The 22,324-nt window shown below is 60.8% G+C and overlaps 1 protein-coding gene and 1 pseudogene across 7 annotated transcripts in view; both read left to right on the plus strand.

Annotated features, from left to right (window-relative positions):
• Window positions 1–20,977, plus strand: part of RXRA (retinoid X receptor alpha) — a 111,296-nt gene extending 90,319 nt beyond the window's left edge. For all 7 annotated transcript variants that reach the window (XM_078350648.1, XM_078350625.1, XM_035262251.3 and 4 more), the window contains 6 exons: window positions 550–719; window positions 5,116–5,245; window positions 11,022–11,154; window positions 13,016–13,107; window positions 14,707–14,812; window positions 17,030–20,977. In XM_078350648.1, the coding sequence (XP_078206774.1) occupies window positions 550–719; window positions 5,116–5,245; window positions 11,022–11,154; window positions 13,016–13,107; window positions 14,707–14,812; window positions 17,030–17,177 (779 nt within the window). In that variant the 3' untranslated portion in view covers window positions 17,178–20,977. The remainder of the gene's footprint in view (window positions 1–549; window positions 720–5,115; window positions 5,246–11,021; window positions 11,155–13,015; window positions 13,108–14,706; window positions 14,813–17,029) is intronic.
• LOC100895117 (uncharacterized) lies at window positions 17,710–18,449 on the plus strand (annotated as a pseudogene).
• Window positions 20,978–22,324: the final 1,347 nt, after the last annotated feature.

Here is a 22,324-nt window from a genome sequence, read left to right on the forward strand (position 1 = left end):
CCCTCCATTTCTGGCAGGGCTCGGTGTTGGGAAGCGCATGGGGTCTATAGGTGCACAGTTTCCTCCTTGCCCCAGTGGCTCTGAGCCTGTCACCCCTGGATGTGCCCCTTAGCCCAGGCCCTCAGCCAGCATGGGCGCCCCTCGTGAGCATGTTCTGTTCTGCGTCTGGGCCTTTGCAGGGCCCGTGTCTCCTGCATGAGCCATTATTCCTCTGCACCTGCCTCCAGTTACATCGCCACCTCTTCCAGGAAGGCTCTGTGGTTCTCCCTGAGTCCATAGACCATCAGGGCCTTCCTCACTGCATGTGAGGCAGGCTCCTGGTGTGAAAATTAATTGGAGTTAATGAGAGCTGGTCTCTGTTCTCAGCGCACACAGCCACACGGAGGCCAGGCCTGGGGCAGAGATGGAGTTTCTATCACCCAGCCCTGGTGGGGATGCTGGTGTTGTGGGTGCATTGGCTGGGAGCTGGCACCACCCAGCCCCGACAACCTTCCCTGGGAGCCACTGGCTGGGCTGAGTGTAGGGCTAACCCCGCCTCCCGGGTTGTAGCCGTGCAGGAGGAGCGGCAGCGTGGCAAGGACCGGAACGAGAATGAGGTGGAGTCGACCAGCAGCGCCAACGAGGACATGCCTGTGGAGAGGATCCTGGAGGCTGAGCTGGCTGTGGAGCCCAAGACCGAGACCTACGTGGAGGCCAACGTGGGGCTGAACCCCAGCTCAGTGAGTTGCCGCCTGTGCAGGGAGGGCAGCCTGCCTGCCTCAGTTTCCCTCACCCACCCACCTGAGCTGCTGCTGAGCCAGAGAGGTCTGTCCTGGGGGCTGCCCTGGGCTCTGTGGCCGCCTCAGCTTGGTCTTTTACCCGTGGCGACCCTGTGCGCCTCTCGCCCCAGCTGGGCACCACTGTCCTTTCCTAGCCCATGCAGGGGTGGCCCTCAGGCAGGGGACAGGGTCCCTGTGGCTGCATCCTCCTCCTCAGCCATCTCTGCTGGGGCCTCAGCTGCTGTGTCCCCTTGGGGTTTGGCCTCTCTGGGCACAGAGGCTGTCCCTGCTCCCTGGTGCCCCCTGGAAAAGGTGTGAGAGGAGGCTGAGCCTCCGGTGAGAGGTTCTGCACGTTGGTTCCGGGGCTGTCTTTGCCAGCAGCTGTATGGCCCTGGGCAGGTACCCAGCAGTTGTGGTGGGTGCTGTTGAAGCGGGGAGTGGCTCTGCAGTCCCCCAGCTTGTGACCCCCATGCTATCCCTCCTGCCTGTTCCCACCCTGGACTGGCAGCCCCAAGGAGGGGAGGATGGGGGGCGCAGCCCATGGGTGGGTCCTAGGCTTTTCTCCTGGGTTGGCTCAGCTGGCTTTGGGTGATGGATTCGGACCCCCTGGCCTCGCCCTCCCCGCCTTGGACCCTTCCTTGCTGCTGGCACTCTCTGTGGCATCTTGACTTATGGCTGTGGCCTTGCCAGGGAGGGCGTCACAGGTGTGTTCTCAACCCCTTTTAACCTAAGGCCCAGGACCTGCATGTTATGGGAACCGTTGCTCCCTGGTGGGCTGGTCTGGCTGGGAGACCCCACTTGTCTCGGGCCCCACTGAGGGGATGGCTGCAGCTGTGCAATTGGGTTGGGCGGGTGAGCTCCTGGCTGCCTGAGTCAAGGTTCAGGACTTTGCACAAAGCTTCCTGCTGCCGGGGACCCAGCACCCCGCTGCTCTCAGGGACCATGGTATCCAGGCTTCATCTGTGTCTCTCTGTGGTTTTGGGGCTGGGACCAGAGCCCTGTGGTCACCGATGATTTTGTCCAGGCTGGCCATGAGGTGGCCCTGACCTCTGTCCCTCTGTGGGCCCAGGGACAGCAGGCTGCCCTCCCTCAGTGCTGGGTGTGCTCTGCAGGTCACTGTCCCTGCCGCCCACCCGGGCCTTCCTGCTTGCTGCTCCCATGGACTGGAGCCAGGCCCTCTGGCTCTTCCTCAGGCTTGGGTCTCAGCTGAGGTACCTCTGGCTTCTATCTGTGCCCCCACCAGGGTGGGGACAGCCCCTGTGATGTGGGCTGAGGGTGCTTGTTCTTTTCTCTATGGCCCCTAGCAGGAGCCATCACAGGGTGATGTGTGAGCGCAGGGCAAGGTGTGCGGTGGGTTAATGTCTGCTGCCCCCACGAGGCTGCTGGGGACGGCTGGGCTGCTCCTTGCCACCAGCTTCGGTCAGGGACAGCCACCCCGCCCCTGCTCCTTGGTGCTCAGACAGACTGCCTCTGCCTGTCTGAGGGTGAGGGTCTGCTCTTGCCTGAAGCTCTGTGGCTGGGTTGGGGCCGCCCTGCTCCCCTGCCCTTTCTGGATAGGACAGCCCAGTGCCTTCTGCACGTCCTGGCTCTCCTCAGACCTCTACTCTGGCCGGGGGCTGGGGCTGCTGGGGAGAAGGCACATGGGACCCCAAAAGTAGGCCCCTCCTTTCCAGAGAAACCCTCCCCATGAGTGACTGGTGCAGGCCAACCCCAGCTGGGACACCGCACAGTCCTGTCTGGTCTGCACACCTGCCCTGCCCCACGCCCGCCTGTCCAGCCCTGCGGAGGGCAGGGGAGGGGAGGGAGGGTAGCTGTGAGGGTTTCATGATCCAGCAGAAAATCAGAAGCAAGGTTGGCGTGTGCACCAAGGGCTGCCAGGTTTTCATTCTGTGAAGTAAGGACATTATTTGGGAGAAAAATCTGCCATCTGCTCTCTCTCTCATTGCGTAAAAGTTCAGGGGGTTCAGAACCGCAGATAGGCAGGACTTTCAGGGGACAAAGGACGCGTCTCCGCAGGGATGGGTCTCTTCATACCCGCGCCTCTGTCTGATCTCACACTGAATGCTCCTCTGTGGACTGGTCTGGGTCCAACTTCCAGACCGCTCACTGGGCCCCTTCCTTCAGATGGGCAAACTAAGGTCAGAGAGGGCACAACCTGCCGAGTGTCACGGTCCTGGTGCCCGGTTTCTCCCCAGCATGGGGAAAGGCCAGGGCCTCGGCCTGGATGGGTCCTATGGACACTTCTACGCAGGAGTGGAGCCCATCACATGCCTTCCATTACATGAGGCACGTTGGATCTCCAGGCGAGAATGGGAGGCTCACAGAGGTTAAGACTTTCCCGAGGCCACACACGGAGGTGGATCTGGGCGGAGCCAGGAACCTGCATGGTCCCTCCCTTCCTGGGGGACCCCTCCAGACCTGGCCCTGCTGTCATGGGAGCCAGAGCCTCATACCTGCTGGGCATGTGCCTCCTCCTTCGCTCCAGCCTGCTGGCTTTTCAGCCACCACACCCTGCTCCCTGTCCTGGCTGTGCTCGCTGCAGGGACATGACAGATGGTGACCCTGCATCCTCTCCTGCAGAGGCCCCATCAGCGCAGGAGGACTTGAGGCTCTTCTTCCCACCCATGGCACCCGCCTGTCACCTGGGCCTGCTCTTGGCCCCGTGTTGGCTTCTGAGAGTGGCCTGCCAGCAGCTGGGGGAGTTCCTGGGTACAAGGCTCCCAAGCGGAGCCATGTGCTGCGGGCTCAGTGCTCAGGCTGTTTTCCCCACATCCCCCTCCCCTGCCAGGCCTGCGTGACCCTTTCTCAGAGATGCCCTGCGGCAAATGGGCAGGCGAGAAGGACCTGGCCCGTTCAGCCCCCATTGAGACAGAAGGGGAGGCTGAGGCTGAGAAGCCAGGCCTGGCTGTGGTGGGCCTGGGGGGTGCTGGGCATAGAGGCTGGAGCCTGTGAGTGCCGGGGCTGTGGATGTGCTGCTCGTGGAAGGTTTGCGGAGAAAGGAGTGAGTCGGAGACCTGTGTAGACTGTGGTGAACCCCTCTCAGCTGAAGAATCCTGCCCCTCTGTTCACCCCTTCAGGCTTGGAGCCCTAAGGGCTGTCCTGGCCTTTCCTGAGGGTCCTGGCCTCCACACCATTCATCAGGGGGCTTCCCACTCAGCCCTTAGAGGCTCTCCCACCGGGCACTATGTTTAGGCTGCATGCCTCTGACGGGCACATGCTTTCTGTCAGTGGAAGCTCTTCAAAGAGAGGCATTTTCTCCTTGGCGAATGCCCTGGAGTAAGGAGTCCCCGAATCCCATTCACAGTCCTTACTCCTGCAGCCGCACAACCGAGGGGGCCGTCGTCTGAGTCCCCATTGCTCAGTACATAGAATGTCCATGACCCAAGCCCTACCTGCCAGAAGCTAGGGAGGGGCCTCCCCTCCTGCCCTGCTTCAAGGCCACCTGGGTCCCTTCATCTGTGACTGAATTGCCCTCTTCTGGTTAGGACTTTCCAAAGGAGCTGGGAATGCCGCTTGCTCTCCGTGCCTGGGACCTGGTGTCTCAGCCGAGGCGCCTGCCCTCCTGAGTACCCACCTCCATGTCTGGTAGAATATAAGAGGCCAGCCCCATTCGTGGGGTGGGACACTGTGACCATCAGAGAAGAAGGGGGTCGGTCCCACCCAGCTCTGCCGCTGCCCCGTATCTGGTTTTCCCAGCTCCCTGCACCTGCCTCCCAGAGCCATGGGAGAGATGCATGTCCTGCTGTAACCTACCAGCTGGAAACGGCACACATTTTATTATCTGGCTGTCCTGAGGTCGGAGAGCCACATCAGTCTTGCTGGGCTGAAGCTGAGGTGTCTGTGGGCTGGCTCCTAGAGGCTGTGACGGGGAGGCTGCCCTGCGTTTGCCAGCTTCTGGTCCCCCCACATTCCTTGGCTCTTGGCCTCTTCCACCGCCTTCAAAGCCAGCAGCGTCTCTCTCCCTCAAGCCCTGGTGCCTGCAATCACATCTCCTCTGCCCCTGCTGCCCCCTCTCCTGGACCTCTTGCAATGACTCTTGCAAGAGCAGCCGACTAGCAGCTCTTCACCCTGGTGGAGTGGGCCCACAGTGCAGGTTCTTGCTACTGCCGCTACACGCTGGGGGCCCAGGTGCAGGCCCAGCTCCCAGTCTAAGGCCACACCTAATGCCTCTCAAAGCCCTGTTTGCCGTGCAAGGTCGCACCTTCCCAGGTTCCGGGGTTAGGGCGTGGGCATCTTTGGGGGCTGTATTCAGCGCCCTGCATGGGCTCGGCATGTGGGTGGGGCCTGGTCTGGGTTGTGTTCCGTGAGTACGTCGGCTTCTGGGACCAAACGTGCTGCTGCTCTTCCTTCCCTGCAGCCGAACGACCCCGTCACCAACATCTGCCAAGCAGCCGACAAGCAGCTCTTCACCCTGGTGGAGTGGGCCAAGCGCATCCCGCACTTCTCAGAGCTGCCCCTGGACGACCAGGTCATCCTGCTGCGGGCAGGTGAGTGGCCGGCCCGGGCGGGGGTGGGGAAGGCTTGAGGACGGGGCATATCTTGGAACACTCCCATCTCCTGGGACCAACTGTGGACTATGTGGGACTGTTGGGGAAGGGCCTAGGGCCTCAGTTTCCCTCCTGCCCCCATACGGAGGGGTGCCATGCAGGTCTCTCTGTGGGGCCTTCAGAGAGGTGAAGGGCTGTCAGTGGAGGATGGGAAGCTCTGGAGAGGGTGACTGGTGTGTCCCGGAGGCTGCCCTCGAGGACCACGGGCCCATGCGGGAATGGTAATGCACCCAGCCATGGCACAGAAATGCCTACTCCACGCTTAGCACATGCCCTGCAATGCCAGACGGTGGCCAGATGGGGGCTGGGAGCTCAGCTTTGGGGTTTTGGGGTCAGGTTGGCGGTGGGGGAACAGGGTGGGGCAGTGCCCTCTGAGCTGGTCCCCCACCTGGAAAGGGGGTGTGAGGGGCGTCCTGCCTGGGCTGGTCCTTACCGAGTCACAGGGTAGCTAAGACCAGGCTCTTACTGCAGGTTCCCGCTGGGGCAGCAACATGTTGGGGGCCCAGGTCTGCCCTCAGTGCCCTCCCAGCAGTGACGATGGTGCTGGCCTCTTTCCCATGTGCCCCTGGGCCCAAGAGGCCAAATTCCCTTAGGGCTGGGTGTCCCAGCTGCCTAGAGTTCCATGGCTGCACTGTGGGCCCCGTCCTCAGCCTGACCAGGAGCCTCGGCCCATACAAGGAGACTCCAAGAAAAAATGGAGAAGACACACCAAACAGAGACGGGGCTCCCTGTGAAGCAGGGAACGTTCTGGAAGCTGCTCGGGTCAGGGCTGGGTGGGACCACACGGGCTGTGTGTGGAGGGCCTGGCGCTGCCGCCTCCTCCTGTAAGGACTCTTAGGCCGTATTGGGGCCCCCCAGATCAGCCCGGATAATCTCCCATCTCAAAGCCTTTGACTTAATCCTGCTGGCCTGGCGTCTAGTGGGTCCTTGCCCCGCTGGGCCTCAGGCATGTGGGCGTCTGCTATTGTGGGCTCAGACTTCTTTCTGGGTATGGCGAGCATTCCAGGTGCCCTTGTTTGCAGGGGCTCCCCCAGAGCCCTTGGTTCAGAGCCCCTGGCTTTGCCAGCTGCACGCCTGCCTGACCCGTCGTCTTTGCAGAGAGAGAATGGTGCCCCTATTCCCAACCCACCTGTCAGACCCAGAGAATGGCTGGCCACAGGCAGCTCTTTTCCTGGGGAGTCTCCCGGTGGTTGTGCGCTGGGGCCGGGCAGAGGTCCGAGTCGGATTGGGCAGCTGTGTCTGTGTGGCGCCTGGCCTTGCAGTCCCATGTTCTGGCAGCTTCTGGCTCCAACCTTGGCCTGCATGGGGTGATCGTGGCGGAGTGTAATCAGGTGGGGACTCCCCACGAGGCCCTTCCCTCAGCCTAGAGCCCTGGTGCTCCGAATCCCTGGTCCCTTCTAGGATACCTGGAAAGCCACCCTGTGACATCCGTTCGAGGGTGGCCTCTGCTCCTGCCCAGCGGCTTTTTCCGGGACATCTTTACCGCTGCTTGTCTCTGGGTGGGTCCTCCCAGCCTGGCTTTCCCCGGCCCCCACTGAGGTCCTTGCTGACCTGTCTCCAGTGTGCCCTGCTCCTGCATGGTGCCGGCTTCTAGGCACATGGTGAGGTCTGGAGCTGCACATCTGACGTGAGTCCCACCCCGCTGCCTGTGAGCGCTGATCTTGACCAAGTCATTTACTGTCTGTGCCTCAGCATCCTGTGTGTTCTGTCTGCCGGGCTTGGGAGCTCACCCACCAGGTAGTCTCCCCAAGCCCTGTAAGGTCCACCGAGGGACACATCCAGCCCAGATGTGGAGCATGGGAATTTGAAGCCTGCACTGGCCCAGTGGCTGGAGAGGACCTGGGTCAGCCCCAAGGATACGCCGTGCGTGGCTGGTGTTGGCTGGAGGGCTCTGTCCCCTCCAGGGGACTTGGGTCAGGGTCTGTGGCTGTAGCCTGGCTGGTGTCGGCTGGAGGGCTCTGTCCCCTCCAGGGGACTCGGGTCAGTGTCTGTGGCTGTAGCCTGGCTGGTGTTGGCTGGAGGGCTCTGTCACCTCCAGGGGACTTGGGTCAGTGTCTGTGGCTGTAGCCTGGCTGGTGTTGGCTGGGGCAGCCCTGCTGGGTTTTCGTCTGTGCAGAAGGCAATGGCAGAGGTGAGCCCCGCCCAGCCCTGGCAGGTGCAGGGGTGCCCTGGGTGCTCCCCCATTATGTCCCTCCTGCTGGGCCCTCCCACTGCGTTTCCAGTGCTGGTGGGGAGGTGCTTCCAACTGGGCGGTAGCAGCAATGGGAACGGGTGCCCATGCCTGGGGTTCCTACCATCATAAGAGCCATTGGCCATCCAGGTTCAAGGCCCAGAGTCTCTCCTCACCCCGGGAGTGTCCACCTGTGGCTCTTGGTGTCACTGAGCGGGGGCAGTGGCCACAGCCCTGCAGGGGCCCGGAAACTGGCGGAGGATTCCAGCTGGGCTGTGGGCAGCTGGCATCACATGCGTTTGCTCCTGTGGGGTGGGCCCTTCCTTGTGGTGGGTTCCTGCCCCACCTGTCCGGGCAGGCTTTAGAAGTAAAGCATCCAAATGAATAGCTTTGGCTTGTTCATGGAAGCTCCAAGTCACACCCTGACTCGAGTTTGTCAGATGAGGAAACCAGGCAGAGCCAGGTCGCTCACAGCTTTCAGGTTCCTCTGTCCAGCTCCTTCCTCCCACCTGCGCCCTCATCACAGGCTCTTGGTTCCGAGGCCCCATTAGCTGCTCTAACAGGGTTTTCTGAAGGCCTGGCCTGCACAGGCACCTCTTGCTGCTAGGGGGAGGGAGGGGCGGGGCCAGGCCTTGCTGGGCCGGGAGAGAGGGAGGGGCTGGGCTTATGAAGCAGCCTGAGGTCCTCTGTGGGGACAGCACACCGCTTTACTCCTCTAGTCTTGTTAATGCTGCCCACATCTCCAGCCTGGGGACACAGGGGAAGCCAGGCTGGGTTCTTCTGGTCAGGACCGCCCTGGGAGGGGGTCCCCATCACAAGCCCCACAGGTACAGCAGCCGTGACGCTGAGGGGCCCTTCCCTGCCTCATGGGTGTGAACCCATTTAACTCTCCAGATGATTAGGTGTAGCGGTTCTCACTGCCCCCTGTGCCAAGGAAGTTGTGGCTCAGAGGTGAGATGTGAACCCGGTGAGCTAGCCCGAGGCCCCGGCTTCCCTACCTGACCCTTGACTCTGCACTTCCTACCAGAAGTGCTCTCCAGCCCTGGGAGCCGTGGGGGGCGGGGTCCAGAGAGTCTGTGCCCTTGAGTGGGGTTCCAGGTGTCTTGCACCCCAGCAGAGGCGACTGTTCTGGTTGGGAGGCCCTGGGCGTGTGGGCAGGGCTGTGAGGGGTCTGTAGGCGTTAGCTTCTCGGGCAGGGCCAGCCTCTTGAGGTGGAAGACATAGTGACCAAGCGAGCAGCCCCAGGCTAGACTCCTTGTTTGTCCTGAGCTCCGAGCCTGGAGGAGGACCTGGTGTCCCCTACGTCACTGAGGTCCACCTGAAAGGCCAGCATGCCCTGAGCTGTTAAGAGCTGTGGCCGGTCCAGGCCCTCACATCGCCGGTTCCCAGCTCTCCTTCAGCCCGAGATGGTGTGCTTGGGAATGTGAACACGCACTCCAAAGGCTCCTGTAAAGTGAGTTCCTCAGTTTCCCCTTAAAATCCAAGATGAAGGAGGGCCGCTTACAGAGGTGTGTGTGGCAGGAGAGGAGAAACACCGAGTGAGGATGTCCGGTGGAGGGATGGGGACGGTGGAGCTGAGAGGCTGCCGGCGAGCTGGAGGGTGTGGGGAGAGAGTCCTGCTGTTCTGTCCGTGTGTCTGGGGCCCCAACCTGTATCCCAAGCTGAGAGCCCCACCTCGGCTCAGCAGCACCTTCTGAACCTGGCTGTGCACCAGGCCCCTCCTGGGGACACCAGAGTTTCAGAGGCGAGTCCACCTCCTTCCCGCTGGGGCCTCAGGGGCTCTCGGGGTAGTGGGAGGGAGGCCGCCACTGTCAAGTAAACCCCCAGGGCTGGAGGATTCAGGGGAGAGAGGCAGGCTCAAGAGGGCAGGACAGGCCAGGGATGGTAGGTTTGGGGCCAGTTCTGCCCTAGCACAGCTCTCATCTTCAGCCCCCTGGGTCCCTGCCCTTGGCCGCAGGCTCTGTCCACACTGGGCCTGGTATGGGAAGGGAGGGAGAGCCCTTTTCCTCTCTGGGCCACAGATTCCCCACATGTCAGATTGAGGGGAGTCTTCTAAATCAGAGTTCTCCCAAATATGGTGCTACAGATGTTTCATGGGGAAAAAAAGGATTCTATGGTTAGGAAAACATATCTGTGCAGGGTGGAAGCTCCTCGGCTGCTGGCGTGGCTGAGCCGGGATGCCACAGTGCGCTGCAGCCTTGGTGCAGAGGCTGGGTGTGTTTCCCAAATCCCCGCCCCAGGGGACCTTACTCTTCTTACCCCCTCAACGCAACAGGCTGCCTGCTGCCACCTAGCAGGGAGAGGGGATGCATGGCAGGTCGGGAGGTGCCAGTCCTGTGCCTGTGATGGTATTTCCATCAGACTGCCCTTGGTGCCATCTGCATACCCGCATGGTGATGGGCAGAGAACCCATCATTCTGCCCCTGTTTTGGTGGCACGGCCTGGGGCGAGTTGGGCACCATTGCTGCCTGGTCTGTGTCAGCACACCTGGGCTAGGTGGCTTCAGGGTTGGGACCTCCCTCCTGGGGTCCTTGGATGACCCAGTTGTGAACTGGGGAGAATGGGGATGGTGACACCTGCCCTCGGGGTCCCCATGATGGGGTGGGCATGTGCCAGGACGCCGGGTGGACTGAGCCGGTGCTGGCACGGTGCTCCCCTAAGCTTCTTGCTGACATGTACTGTTGTGCCTCAGTTTCCCCCCTGTAAAACAGGGTTAATGCTGGCTTCCAGGATTACAGTTGGGATTAGGTGGGAAATTGACGACAGTGTCGGCCACAGAGCCTGGAGCCTCTGGAGCGCCTGAGGGGTGCAGAAGGTGCTAAAGGTGACTCTGACTTCGGGTGATACCATGTCACCCTGTCCACAGGAGCCACGAAAGCTGTAACACGTGTGTGCTCGAGGGTCCCTGTTTGTGGCTCTCGTCTTCCCTGATGCCTGCTCTGTTTTGTCTGCACTGGAGCCTCATGTTGAGGGGCTGCTGTTTTCTAGCCGACCTCCCAGGGAACTCCCCAGAAGAGGCTGGGCTCTCAAGCACCCGCCTTCAGGTGGACGACCTGCTGTTTGGTGGCACTCCACTTAGTGCTCATGGATCTCCCGGAGTGTGTTCCTGGAATCTGCTGGCAGCTGTGGGGACATCCCTGGGTGCTCTCCCATGTGCCCTGTGGCAGGCGTGTCCTGCACGCACAGGAGGAAGCTTCGGTGGGCACATGAGTTTGTGGGCTCCTGGGTTCTGCAGAGCTCAAGGGACTTTGTGTGGGACTTCTCAGTGCCTTTCCTGTGCCGGCGTGTACTGTGAAGAGGTATTCTCAGGACGCTCTTTTCTGTGGACACCTCATGGGATTGGGGCACCACAGTCTGTCGGGGGGAGTCTGTGACAAGCTGCCTCTGCGAGGGGAGTCCCAGCAAGGCCTGGAGACAGCCGAGTCCACAGCCTGTCAGGAGGGGTCTGTGACATGCTGCCTCTGTCGGGGGAGTCCCAGCAGGGCCTGGGAAGTGGGGAGGCCCGTGGCCTGGAGACAGCTGAGTGACCATGTGCCTCCTTCCCAGGCTGGAACGAGCTGCTCATCGCCTCCTTCTCCCACCGCTCCATCGCCGTGAAGGATGGGATCCTCCTGGCCACCGGGCTGCACGTCCACCGGAACAGCGCCCACAGCGCAGGGGTGGGCGCCATCTTTGACAGGTGGGGGTGGTCCCGGGAGGGGCGATGTCACTTCGGTCACCTCCACTGCCCGCCAGGCCAGCAGAGTCTGGCTGCCTTGGCCCTGTGCACCACCTGCCTAGTGTTATTTCAGGGCATGGAGGGTGCCCACGTGGAAAACAGAAAGCATGAGGAGGTGGCGCGGAGCCCCGCGCCAGCCCATCCCTGGGCATCTAGACCACAGGGAGCGCTTCGCCTGTTTCCCTCCAGCTCTTCTTTTTCATAATCCCACAGATTTGTCCGTGGGAAGGAGGCTTTATTTCTTTTTGGAGCGATTAGATCGTAGATGCAGTTTTGTAGAACCGTTGATTCCGGTTGGCAGGTTGTAGGCTGTTTGGGGCTGGCATGTCACAGGCTGTTTGGGGCTGGCACGGTCGTGCTGGGGCAGCCCGGGAGGGCATGGTGCGCTCCAGCGCGTGTCCCTGTGCAGGCAGGGGTGTGGGGATCACCGCGCTTCACACCTCCCAGCAGAGCACCGGTCGTACCTCAGGCACTTCTCAGGGACACCCTAAAGGGGCGGCGCTGCCTAGAGGCCCCACCCTTCTCCCAGCCTGGTGGTCTGTGTCCATTCACAGACTCCCTCCTGGAGTGCTGGCCCACGACAATCCTCCAGGCGAGGTGGACAGGAGCTTCCTTGTCCCTGTCTTTGCACAGTCTTTCTCCACGGGCTCAGGGAGCCCACCTAGACTGGGCCTCCTTGTGACTGGATGTCAGCTCAGCCAGCTGGGGCAGGAAGGCTGGTGAGGGGCATTGCAGGGTCCCTTGGGCAGGGGTCTGTAGCACAGGAGCAGTGAGAGGGGAGGAGCAGGCTGCCTGGAGAAGGTGGCCTCTGAGCATGAGAGCCCTGACATTAGAGGTGGGCAGAGGCCAGGCTCTGGCACTCACAGGGGAATGAATGCACCAACAGCAGTGCCCCATGGGGCAGTTCAGGTCCCCAAGTCCTGCGGATGTGCAAAAGCATTTGTGGCCACAGACGGTGGGGAAATGCTAGTTTAAATTGCGCTAGAGGGGCTTGCTGCAGGACTTGTCAGGGCCTTTAAGAAAGTGTACGGGAGAGTCCTCACGGGGGCTGAAGGGTGCCATGTTTATTGCCCACAGGAGCTTCTTTAGAGGGGCACTGGGGATGTGGCTTAGGGAAGTGAAGCTCCAGCCACTGCCCAGCTGACAGCTCTGTTGTTTGGCTGGTGGAGAGATGACAGAGGCCTCGGGGTTACATTCTTTGGGGTCCCAGAGCAGTGACGACAGAGCCCCGCATTTCCTTGCCTTTTGTGCGAGTGGAATGCAAAGTCTTAGCCCTTTGGTGGCCCAGAGTTTTCCGTGCCTGCTGCAGTGTGTGCCCCTGCCTCAGAGCAGACATTGGGGCCCCTCCTGGCTCCCGTTCTGTCCCTCTCTATCCTCCAGGCTCCCTCAGATCTCTCAGGAGCCAGCCAGGGCACTCCCACTTCTGTAGACCCTCAGGGCCCCCCTTGGCCCACAGGGTAGCCAAGGGCTCAGGAAGAGTGGACTCTGCCCCATGTGCTGCCCTGGCTCACCTCGGCTTAGCTGTCACGAGGCCCCTCCTTAGCATCTAGGTTCCCAGAATAAAGCTTCACAGGCAGACCCTAGAGGGAGAGGAGAGAAGCCCATCCTCCGGGCAGGGCTGGGCAGGCCTGGCAGAGGTGGCACTTGGGCCTCGTTCCTGCCCAATCCTGCTCCTGCCGTTTGGCAGTTCTTGCCTTGGCTTGGCCCATCTCAGCCACCCTTGGGCCACACTGGGCTCCCAGAGGCCTTGGGTGTCTGGGGTGGGACCCTGGTGAGGGCCACGGCCTAACGGGGATGGGGTGTCTGCCCTCCTCCACTGCAGGGTGCTGACGGAGCTCGTGTCCAAGATGCGGGACATGCAGATGGACAAGACGGAGCTGGGCTGCCTGCGCGCCATCGTCCTCTTCAACCCTGGTACGGCCTTTCTGCCTCCAGGCTCCTGGCCCCGTTTTCTGGTGGGGCAGGGGCACCTGGGCCTCCTCCTGTCTGCGCCTCTTGCTGTGGCTGCGCATGGGGCCGACTCCTACCCTCCCTGAGCTCAGCGGGCTCCCTTCCCAGCCAAAGTGTGGCCACTTTTCCGGGGCTGCTCTGCCTTCTGCTCACAGGGGACCCAGCAAGGCACTTGTTTTCAGGGGCTTGGTGGTGCCTCTGGGCTCTGCCTTGACAGCGTCTACCGTTGTGCATGGGAATCCAGACTCTGCAGTGGCTGGCTGTGGTGTGACCTCCCGGTGCTCAAGTTCAGGAGCCCCAGGCCCTGCAGGCTGGCGATGGGGATGGGTCAGGTCTGCTGGTGTTCTGGAGAGGACCAGCCTCATCCCTGATTCTTGGGTCCAGGGTGTTTCTGGGGCTGGGCCCCTGCAGTTGAGGACGGCAGGGCTTGGGACTCAGGCTGTGGGGCTGGGGTGGGCGCTTGCCTCCTGGCCGACAGTGCCACCCTTCTCCAGACTTTAGGTTCTCTGCTTTAAAAGCCTCCTAGGTGTTACTCCTTCACCCAGCAAGTGCTGACACATGTCTGTTTACCTGGCACCCTGCCGTGCATGGGAGGGCTCCTTCAGGCTGCTGGGTAGGGCCTGCCCGCCCAGAGCTCCAGGTTCAGAGGGTCACGCCCACCAGCAGGCGCCCCTGGCATATAATCCTGTCAGCAGGGAGGCCGAGTCACGTCTGGCCCAAGGAATCCCCACTCAGGTCCCGTGTGGCCTGGTTGCCAGAGCTGGGGCGCCAGCAGGACCTAGGCCTGGGCTTGCAGGGAGGGTGAGGAGACTGGCTGGCATGAGCACAGTCTGGGCACAGGCTTGCAGGGAGGATGAGACTGGCTGGCATGAGCAGGGTCTAGGCACAGGCTTGTGGGGAGGTCAAGGAGACTGGCTGGAGCTGAGGCAGCCGGGGGAGCCAGACATGTTGCCAAGGAGTCCTAGGACCTGGGCCAAAGTGGCACTCACAGGGGGTCCCTGGGCCTTGGAGGTGTTGGTGGCTGCAATCCCAGACTCTGTTCGCTCTAGGCTCTTTACTCTGGGGCCTGAGCTCAGCACTCTCCAGCATCCTGAGGGTGGCTTCTGGGGACTCCAGGTGCTCCTGGGGGGCATTGGTAGTGCCCATCCGTGTTACAGGGTTGGGACCCAAGGGCAGCAGAGGCGTCCATTGTCAGTCCCTGCGGCAGCTTGAAAGCAGCAGGTTCCGGACACAAGTCTCTGGAGGGCGAATGATTGACCCAAGGTCACATGGCTGGCAAGTGGCAGAGCCGGGCTTGGGCCCAGAGCAGCCTGGCCTGGCCTCGGGTTCCACACTCGCTCCCTGCCAGTGGGCTCTGGGTTCATGTCCTGTGGCATCCCTCACACCACCTGCTCTGCCCATATCAGGGCAGCCTGGGAGACCCCACATAGGCCTGGGTCCTGGGGGCAGGTGCCCAGGACGTGCCACAGCCTGGGAGACCCTACACAGGCCTGGGTCCTGAGGGCAGGTGCCCAGGATGTGCCCCAGCTGAGGGTTCTGACTTGTGGCCTCTCCTCCTTTCAGACTCCAAGGGGCTCTCGAACCCGGCCGAGGTGGAGGCGCTAAGGGAGAAGGTCTATGCATCCCTGGAGGCCTACTGCAAGCAGAAGTACCCAGAGCAGCCGGGAAGGTGGGCCCCGCCCCCCACAGACCCCAGATCCGGGCTGTCTCCAGAGCCCCCACCCTCTGCAAGGCTGTTTTATGTGAATGAGAAGGTGGCAGCCTCCCCAGGCCCAGTCCTGGGCAGTAGGTCCTGAGCAGGCTCCGGGCCAGTGGCCGTGGTGAGCATGACCCACAGGTTCACGCCGTATGTATCCCTGCTGGAAGGATTACCTCAGACCTGGAGCGTAGTAGGTGCTTGTCTTTTTCTAGTAGGTAGATGAAGGCTGTGCTTCAACCCCCACCCAGTCCCCTGCCAAGCAGAACCACCAGAGGCCAGGCGACACCAGCACACAGTAGGTACTTCACAAGCATGTGTAGCCTAGATGGCCTGATGTTCACACGTAATAAACATTCTCTACAAGTGTGTACAGCATAGGTGACCATGGCCCCCTGGAGGAGTTCATTTTCCCCCCACCCGGCAGTGGGCCCCAGAAGGGCTGGGAGCCTCTCATCTCCAAGTCCACGTTGCTGGGTGCGCAGTAGGTGTCCAGGAAGAGAAACTTGTGGATTCCTGGGATTCAGAGTCAGCTCTCCAGAGTCTGCCCCTTCTCTCTAAAGAGGCTTCTCCCGGCCTCTTGATCCTCAGACTGTGGGCAAGGAGTGGGGTGAGGGGGGCCCCCAAACCCGTAGGACACCCAGGCCCTGGCGCCACCGGCACATACACAGTTAACCGTGTCCCCACTGCCTGCTCGGCCCTCATCTGGCTTGGTTTAAAGTGAAACTTCCCGGAGGACGAGGACAGGAGGGGGTGGCAGGCGGCTTGTTTTTCCTGGCTCTCTGCCCTGGCCCATCTCGCCAGCTCAGCAGAAAACAGCTTGTTCTCTGGCCCAACTCCAGCCTCTGCGTTGTTTTTGCCTTTAAAACAAGAACTGTGAGGCAGCCAACCACAGAGCTTTTCCCTGAAATAAAGACTTCGTTAATAATTAATGAGGTTCTGCAGCCCCTGGTGGGGCTGTGTGGAGAGACCCAGGTGGGCCCTGGGGCAGACATGGGCAGCCGGGAGGGACACCTGGCCCTGTCTCCACAGCACCCTGTCCTCTGTGGTAGCTGTTGCCCTCATGCCTGGCCCTCTGCACCCCTTCCCAGAGCCCCAGACTTCTCCCCTGCCTCCGCACTGGTCCCTGCCCCAGGAAACTCCCCAGGGGTGGGCCGGGCCCTGAGGAGCAACGCATGGTGCCTCCCTCCCTGCCAGTCTTCTCTGACCATGCTGTGCCCAACTCCAGAAGAGCTATTTCTGCTGAAGAGGTGGCCCTTGGTCTGGTGCCCGCAGTGCTGCATGAGGTGTGCTGGGGAGACACTCACGGGGTGCTGACACTTTATGGGAAGGGGCTTGCCTGGTACACGGCTCCCAGGTCAGGCCTGGCTCCCCCTGCAGTGGGGGCGCAGCCCGAACACCACCCCCCATGCCCTTTGACTTCTTGACTGCCTATCCAGTGCCCTGCCCATTCCTGCCACTCACCAGTGTGCTCAGCACCCCTTTCCCTCACAGGCCTTGCTGTCTCTTGCTGGGACGGCTACAGAAGCTGGAGGAGATGCTGATACGTCCACTCCTGCAACTCTCCCCTGCTGCAAATCCCGCTGACGGTCCCTGTGGCCCACATTTTTTCATTTTTTAGGACACAGTCTTGCTCTGTCGCGCAGGCTGGAGTGCAGTGGTGCGGTGGTAGCTCACTGCAGCCTCCACAGTCGGCTCTCAAGCGGGCCTCCCTGCAGGCGTGCACCACCAGGCCCAGCTACTTTTTTTCTCTTTTTGTTGTGTAGAGACACGGTCTCACTGTGTTACCCAGGCTGGTCTTGAACTCCTGGGCTCAAGCTGTCCTCCCACCTTGGCCTCTCAAAGTGCTGAGATTACGAGTGTGAGCTACCCAGCCGCCCACAATGTTTAACTCCTTTACTGAAGCTCTTCAGCGGGCCCCCACCCGCCGCTGTCTGGCCCCACCCCTCCTCTCTGTCCTCGGCCCCAGGGATCTCCCTTCACTCTCCTGGCTCTGGCTGCCGCCGCCTGTTTGCTTCTAGCCTCCCCTCCTTCCTTCTGGGGGCTTGGCACAGACAGGCCCTGGGCTACAGACCAGCTTCAGGGAGGTTGGGCTGTCAGACACAGCCCCATCCCCAGGGAGGCCTCCAGGTGCCACAACAGTACTGCCTGTGCCCCTTGCCTGGCCCTCACCGGACCCCTTCCCTGCAGGTTCGCCAAGCTCTTGCTCCGCCTGCCGGCTCTGCGCTCCATTGGGCTCAAGTGCCTGGAACATCTCTTCTTCTTCAAGCTCATTGGGGACACGCCCATCGACACCTTCCTCATGGAGATGCTGGAAGCCCCACACCAAATGACTTAGGCCTGCGGGCCCATCTTTCGCACCCGCCCAGTCCGGCCACTCCGCCTGGACGCAGCTGCTCTTCTCAGCCTGAGCCCTGACCCTGCCCTTCTCTGCCTGGCCTGTTTGGACTTTGGGGCGCAGCCTGTCACTGCTCTGCCTAAGAGATGTGTTGTCACCTCCTTATTTCTGTTACTACTTGTCTGTGGCCCAGGGCAGTGGCTTTCCTGAGGCGGCAGCCTGAGTGGCAAGAACTAGAATGAGCCCAGCCAGGCGCCTCCCCACCGGGCTCTCGGGACACTCTGCCACACCCCACGGGGCTTGGGTGGCTCACAGGGGTCTCCTGGCTCCGGGCCCAGGAGCTGCAGGAGTTGGGAACAGGGCCTCGGTTCCCATTGCTGTTGAGCGATGCTGGTTTTCAGAATTCCCGGGTGGCCCTCCTGTCTGGAGTGACGTCTTCGCCTGCCCATGACAGCTCCCCTTAATCAGGAGGAGGGGACAGCTGGGGGCACAGGCTGGCTCGTCATCAGCCAAGACCTCAGCCGCCTTGGGGATGAGAGGGGCCAGCAGGCTGCCCTGTGCTGTGAGTGAAGGGAGAGTAGCGTCTTTTTCCAAAGATAACTTGCGGTGTTGCCCTCGAGCCAACAAGAATATGAGCCGACCTCTGTGCAGGGTTTCAGGGCCACCTCCAGGCTGCAGGGACGGGTGTCACCCCCTTGGTTTTCTCTCTGCCTTGGTGTCCTGGCTTCAGACTCCCCCTTCCTGTTGAGACCGGAGTGCCTCGGTCCCTCCCCAGCCTGAGTCTTCTCGCTCTGCCAGGTGGGCTGAGGCCTGTCCTTGGTTCCTGTGGAGCTGGCCCTGGCTGGGCAGGATGGGGCGTCACCACATCCCTGGCCTTGCTGGAAACACAGGGCTCTGCTGACCTGCAACCATCTGTGAGGCCCGTGTGGACGGGAGGGGAGCAGGGTGGCCTCGAGAGAGGGGCTCAGGAACTGGGACCTCGTGGCCTGCATCGGTGGGACCCTCACTCAGGCCTTCTCTCCGCTACCAGTGTGTCTAAAAGACTTGGAACCTGAGAACCCTGAGTCACAGTGCCCTTGGTCCTGGGTCATACGCAGGCCCTGGTGAGACCACCCAGCTGGTGGTGTCCAGAGACAGCATTGCTCACCTAGAGCCTTACTTGGGAGCCTCACCAGGGCGGGGGGCTGAGGGCCTCCCCGGCTCAGCCCTGTGTGGCCCGGCGCTCCTCCCCCAGGCTCCCCTGTCCAGTGGTGCAGGGCTCTCTCAGGGTGAACTCGCCCCTTTTGCACTGGAAGGCCCTTCCTTTGGCCTGAGTACTTTTCCTGTTCACGCCTCAGTCCCGTGGACCCAGCCTGTCAGTAGCAGGTGCCTGAACAGCAGACGGGTGGGGGGATGCAGAAGGGGGCCTTGTCTTTCCAGCAGCAGTTTAGGAATGGAGTGGGGGAGTAGGCGTCTTCTCCAAAGGCTTTCCCCACCTGGAGCAGGGGAGTGTGGGGTGCCCCAGTAGGGGCTCCTCTGTGGGGAGGGGAGCTGCCTGGGGGGCTGGGCCAGAGGCAGCGGCTCAGAGAGGCAGCGTTCCAGCCTTGGTGGGGAGGAAAGTGTTCATTCTTTGCCTTCCTGGAGCTTCCAGCCAGAGCTCAGTTGAGGGACTGGGTGGAGCCTGCAGCTGAGTCTGCCCGAGACAGAGACTGTCAGAGATTCCAGAAGCCTCTCATTCCTGCCCCCCTCCATTCCTGCCTTTTAGTGGCGTGGATCCCCAGAGGTGCCCTCTGTCCAGCCACCATCCTGAGGCAGACTGACGAGCCTCACACCTGTAACAGGCCCCTGGCCAGCTGGGCCCCTTCCAGGCACTGCCCGGGAGCCCCGGCTGCCCCTGGAGCATGGTGGAAACTGGAGGGTGCAGGTGCTCTGGGGCCCAATGATGGGAGCCTGAGAGACCCCACAGCAACACCTGGTGCCTTCTGCAGCCAGTGCCCGTCCGTTTGCGCCCAGACACTCGGGAATGCCCGTGGCTCCAGAGGAAGAAGCCCAGGGCTGGGGCCTCGGTTTTGGGGGCTCGGCTTCTTGGCAACCCTGCCATTTCCAGCTCTGGCTGCCTGTCTGTAAAGCACTGAGGACCCCGCCGTGGGCCGCCAACCCCTGAAAGCAGAACCCTGGCCTCCCCGGCCCCTGCAGCCTTCCCCACCAGCCCTCGTGGCCAGGGTTCTTCCTGCAGCCCTCCTGCCCCTTCTCATCGGCCTTGTGCTTGTACAACCAGTGCTGTTGGTTTGAAAAGGTGACTCGTGAGGAGTGTGGCTCGTTACTGAGTAGAGAGGTAGAGTTTCTATTTAACCAGACCTGTAGTAGTATTACCAATCTGGTTCAATTTAAGGTGATTTTTTGGTAATTATTTTGGTGGGACAATCTTTAATTTTCTAAAGATAGCACTAACATCAGCTCATTAGCCACCTGTGCCTGTCCCCGGCTCGGCCCTGCTGGATGAAGCGGCTTTCCCGCAGGCCCCCCTTCACAGTGGCTGCTTCCTGGGCCACCAGGGCACCCCAGCGCCTTCGGGTGTGTTCCTCAGCTGGTCACCTCCTTTCTTTGCCTTCCGATGGGGCTTCTGAGGCTGAGGAGTGAAGATGCCTCAGAGCCAGGCCACCCTAGGCTTCATCGGGTGTGTTTTGGAAGCCGGCCTGCTGGGACCCTCCACCCTAGGGCCTGTGTCAGCCACCTGCCCTCTGCACCCTGGAAGCACATGGGCTCTGGGAAAGACAGCCCTGACCTTCAGTGTTCCAAGTCACGGTGTTCCCCAAGAATTCTGGGCTGGCAGCCTAATGGCAGTACTGGAGAAGACCCTGAGCCTTTCCCCATGGGGCACCCAGGAGGGCCTGGCCGGCATGTGCAGCCTGTGGGTGGCCGGCTGATGTCCACGCTGTGGTCAGGGTGCGTGACCTGGTGCCCATCCATGCAGGTGTGTGGTGTAAGCATGTATGTGCTGTACAGATGTGTGTGGAGAGCCACGCACCAGGGCCACGGAGAGGCGGAGCAGTTACCAATGTTTCGTGTTTATTTTTAATCAAGACGTTTCCCCTGTTTTCCTATAAATTTGCTTAGTGTAAGCAAGTACAAAAGGACCCTCCTTTGGTGAAATCCGGGTTCGAATGAATATCTCAAGGCAGGAGATGCATCTATTTTAAGATGCTTTGGAGCAGACAGCTTTAGCCGTTCCCAACCCTTAGCAATGCCTTAGCTGGGACGCATAGCTAATACTTTAGAGAGGATGACGGATACATAACGAGAGTAAAGATAAGAGAAAATGTCTAAAGCATCTGGAAAGGTAAAAAAAAATCTATTTTTGTACAAATGTAATTTTATCCCTCATGTATACTTGGATATGGCGGGGGAGGGCTGGGACTGTTTTGTTTCTGCTTCTAGAGATTGATGTGAAAACTTCCTCCGAGAGATGCCAGGGCAGACGATGGCAGAGGAGAGGACCCCTGTGACAGCGGCGAGGCTTGGGAGGAAACCGCCGCCGGGGGCATCTTCCTTGGGGACAGAAGGGTGGGCCTGAGGCTTTCAAGGGTTTTCTTCCCCTTTTGAGTAATTTTTAAAGCCTTGCTCTGTTGTGTCCTGTGGCCGGCCTTCCTGTGACTGACTGAAACGGCTTCCCCTACGATCGTCTGAAACATGGCAGCCACAGGTGCCAGGGTCTGATGGACAGTGGCATAGAATTGTGGGAAAGAAACACGCAAAGGGAGAAACGTGAGCGAAGAAACAAAATATGAGTGTTTAAAATACATCGCCGTTCAGTTCTTGTTTGTTCTGCCTGAGGACTTTTTTGTTTGTAGCCGGGGGGCCTGCGGGCAGCCCCCACCAGCCCCGCCTCCTCCCCACCAGGTCCTGTGGGCCACGCTCTGACAGTTCCCTGTTCACTGGGCTCTGCCGCTCCTCCCAGGGGCCTCCATGAGAGCACCTGTCAGCAGCCATGGGCACCATGCCTATGGGCGCCTGCACAGCTTGAGTATTCCCACCTCTCTGCCCGGGGCTGCCAGAGACCCACGCCTCTGCAGCCATGCTGGCCCGGGTCGGCAGGTGGTGCACCCAGAGGGCGCGGAAACACATGATGTCACCCAACTGCCCCAATAACAGGTTAATGCCACCCCCTCTGCACGTCTCCTGTGATAAGTGCCCTCTATCTCCACACTTGAGTGCTGGGCTGCTCCAGGCTGAGGTTTGGTGGTGGTGTCCTGAGCCCTCTCATGCACCTGTGTCCAGCCGGGCACCCTCCCCAGGAGGTACCAGACACACTGAAGATGGGGAGTGGGGCCTTGAGGGTCCAGGTCCTGCCCTGTGGTGGGCAGAGGGTAGTGTGGCCTGTGTCCAGAGCAGGGGTGACTCCCAGGTGAGACTCAAGATGGAACAGCCTGCCACCTCAAGGACACACTGTATTCACACACTTGCATACTCACACAGGCAGACATGCTCATGTGCACCCTTGAACCCATTCATACACGTGGACACATTCACACGCTCACACACATGCTTTGGCATGCACACCCATGCTCAACCCCCATGCATATCCATACACACTCCCCTGCACACACACCCATACAAGCTCATGTACACACACACCCTTGTGCACACACCCATACACGCTCCCCTGCACACACACCCATACACTCTCATGTGCACACTCACACCCTTGTGTGCACACCCATACATGCTATGTACACACTCACACCCTTGTGCACACCCATATGTGCTCGTGTGCACACATCCATACACGCTATCGTGCACACACCCTTGTGCACATGCCCATACACGCTCATGTGCACACACACCCTTGTGCACACCAATATGCTCTTATGTGCACACATACACCCTTGCACACACCCATACGTGCTCTCGTGCACGCTCACACCCTTGTGCACACCCATACACGATCATGTGCACAGTCACACACATGCATACACAACCACACATGCTCTCTTGAAAAAACACCCATACACACTCCCATGCACACACTCACATGAACATCACACTTGTGCTCAGCCCTGGAGGGGTCTACAGAGCAGTGGGGGTTGTGGGGGGCAGGGCTGAGTTAGCCTCCCTCGGTGGAGTCAGGACGCCACACTAACGTTCTCCCTCCTCCTGGGAGCAGTGGC

The sequence above is a fragment of the Callithrix jacchus genome, chromosome 1, assembly GCF_049354715.1.
Source record: "Callithrix jacchus isolate 240 chromosome 1, calJac240_pri, whole genome shotgun sequence".
NCBI lineage: Eukaryota > Metazoa > Chordata > Mammalia > Primates > Cebidae > Callithrix > Callithrix jacchus.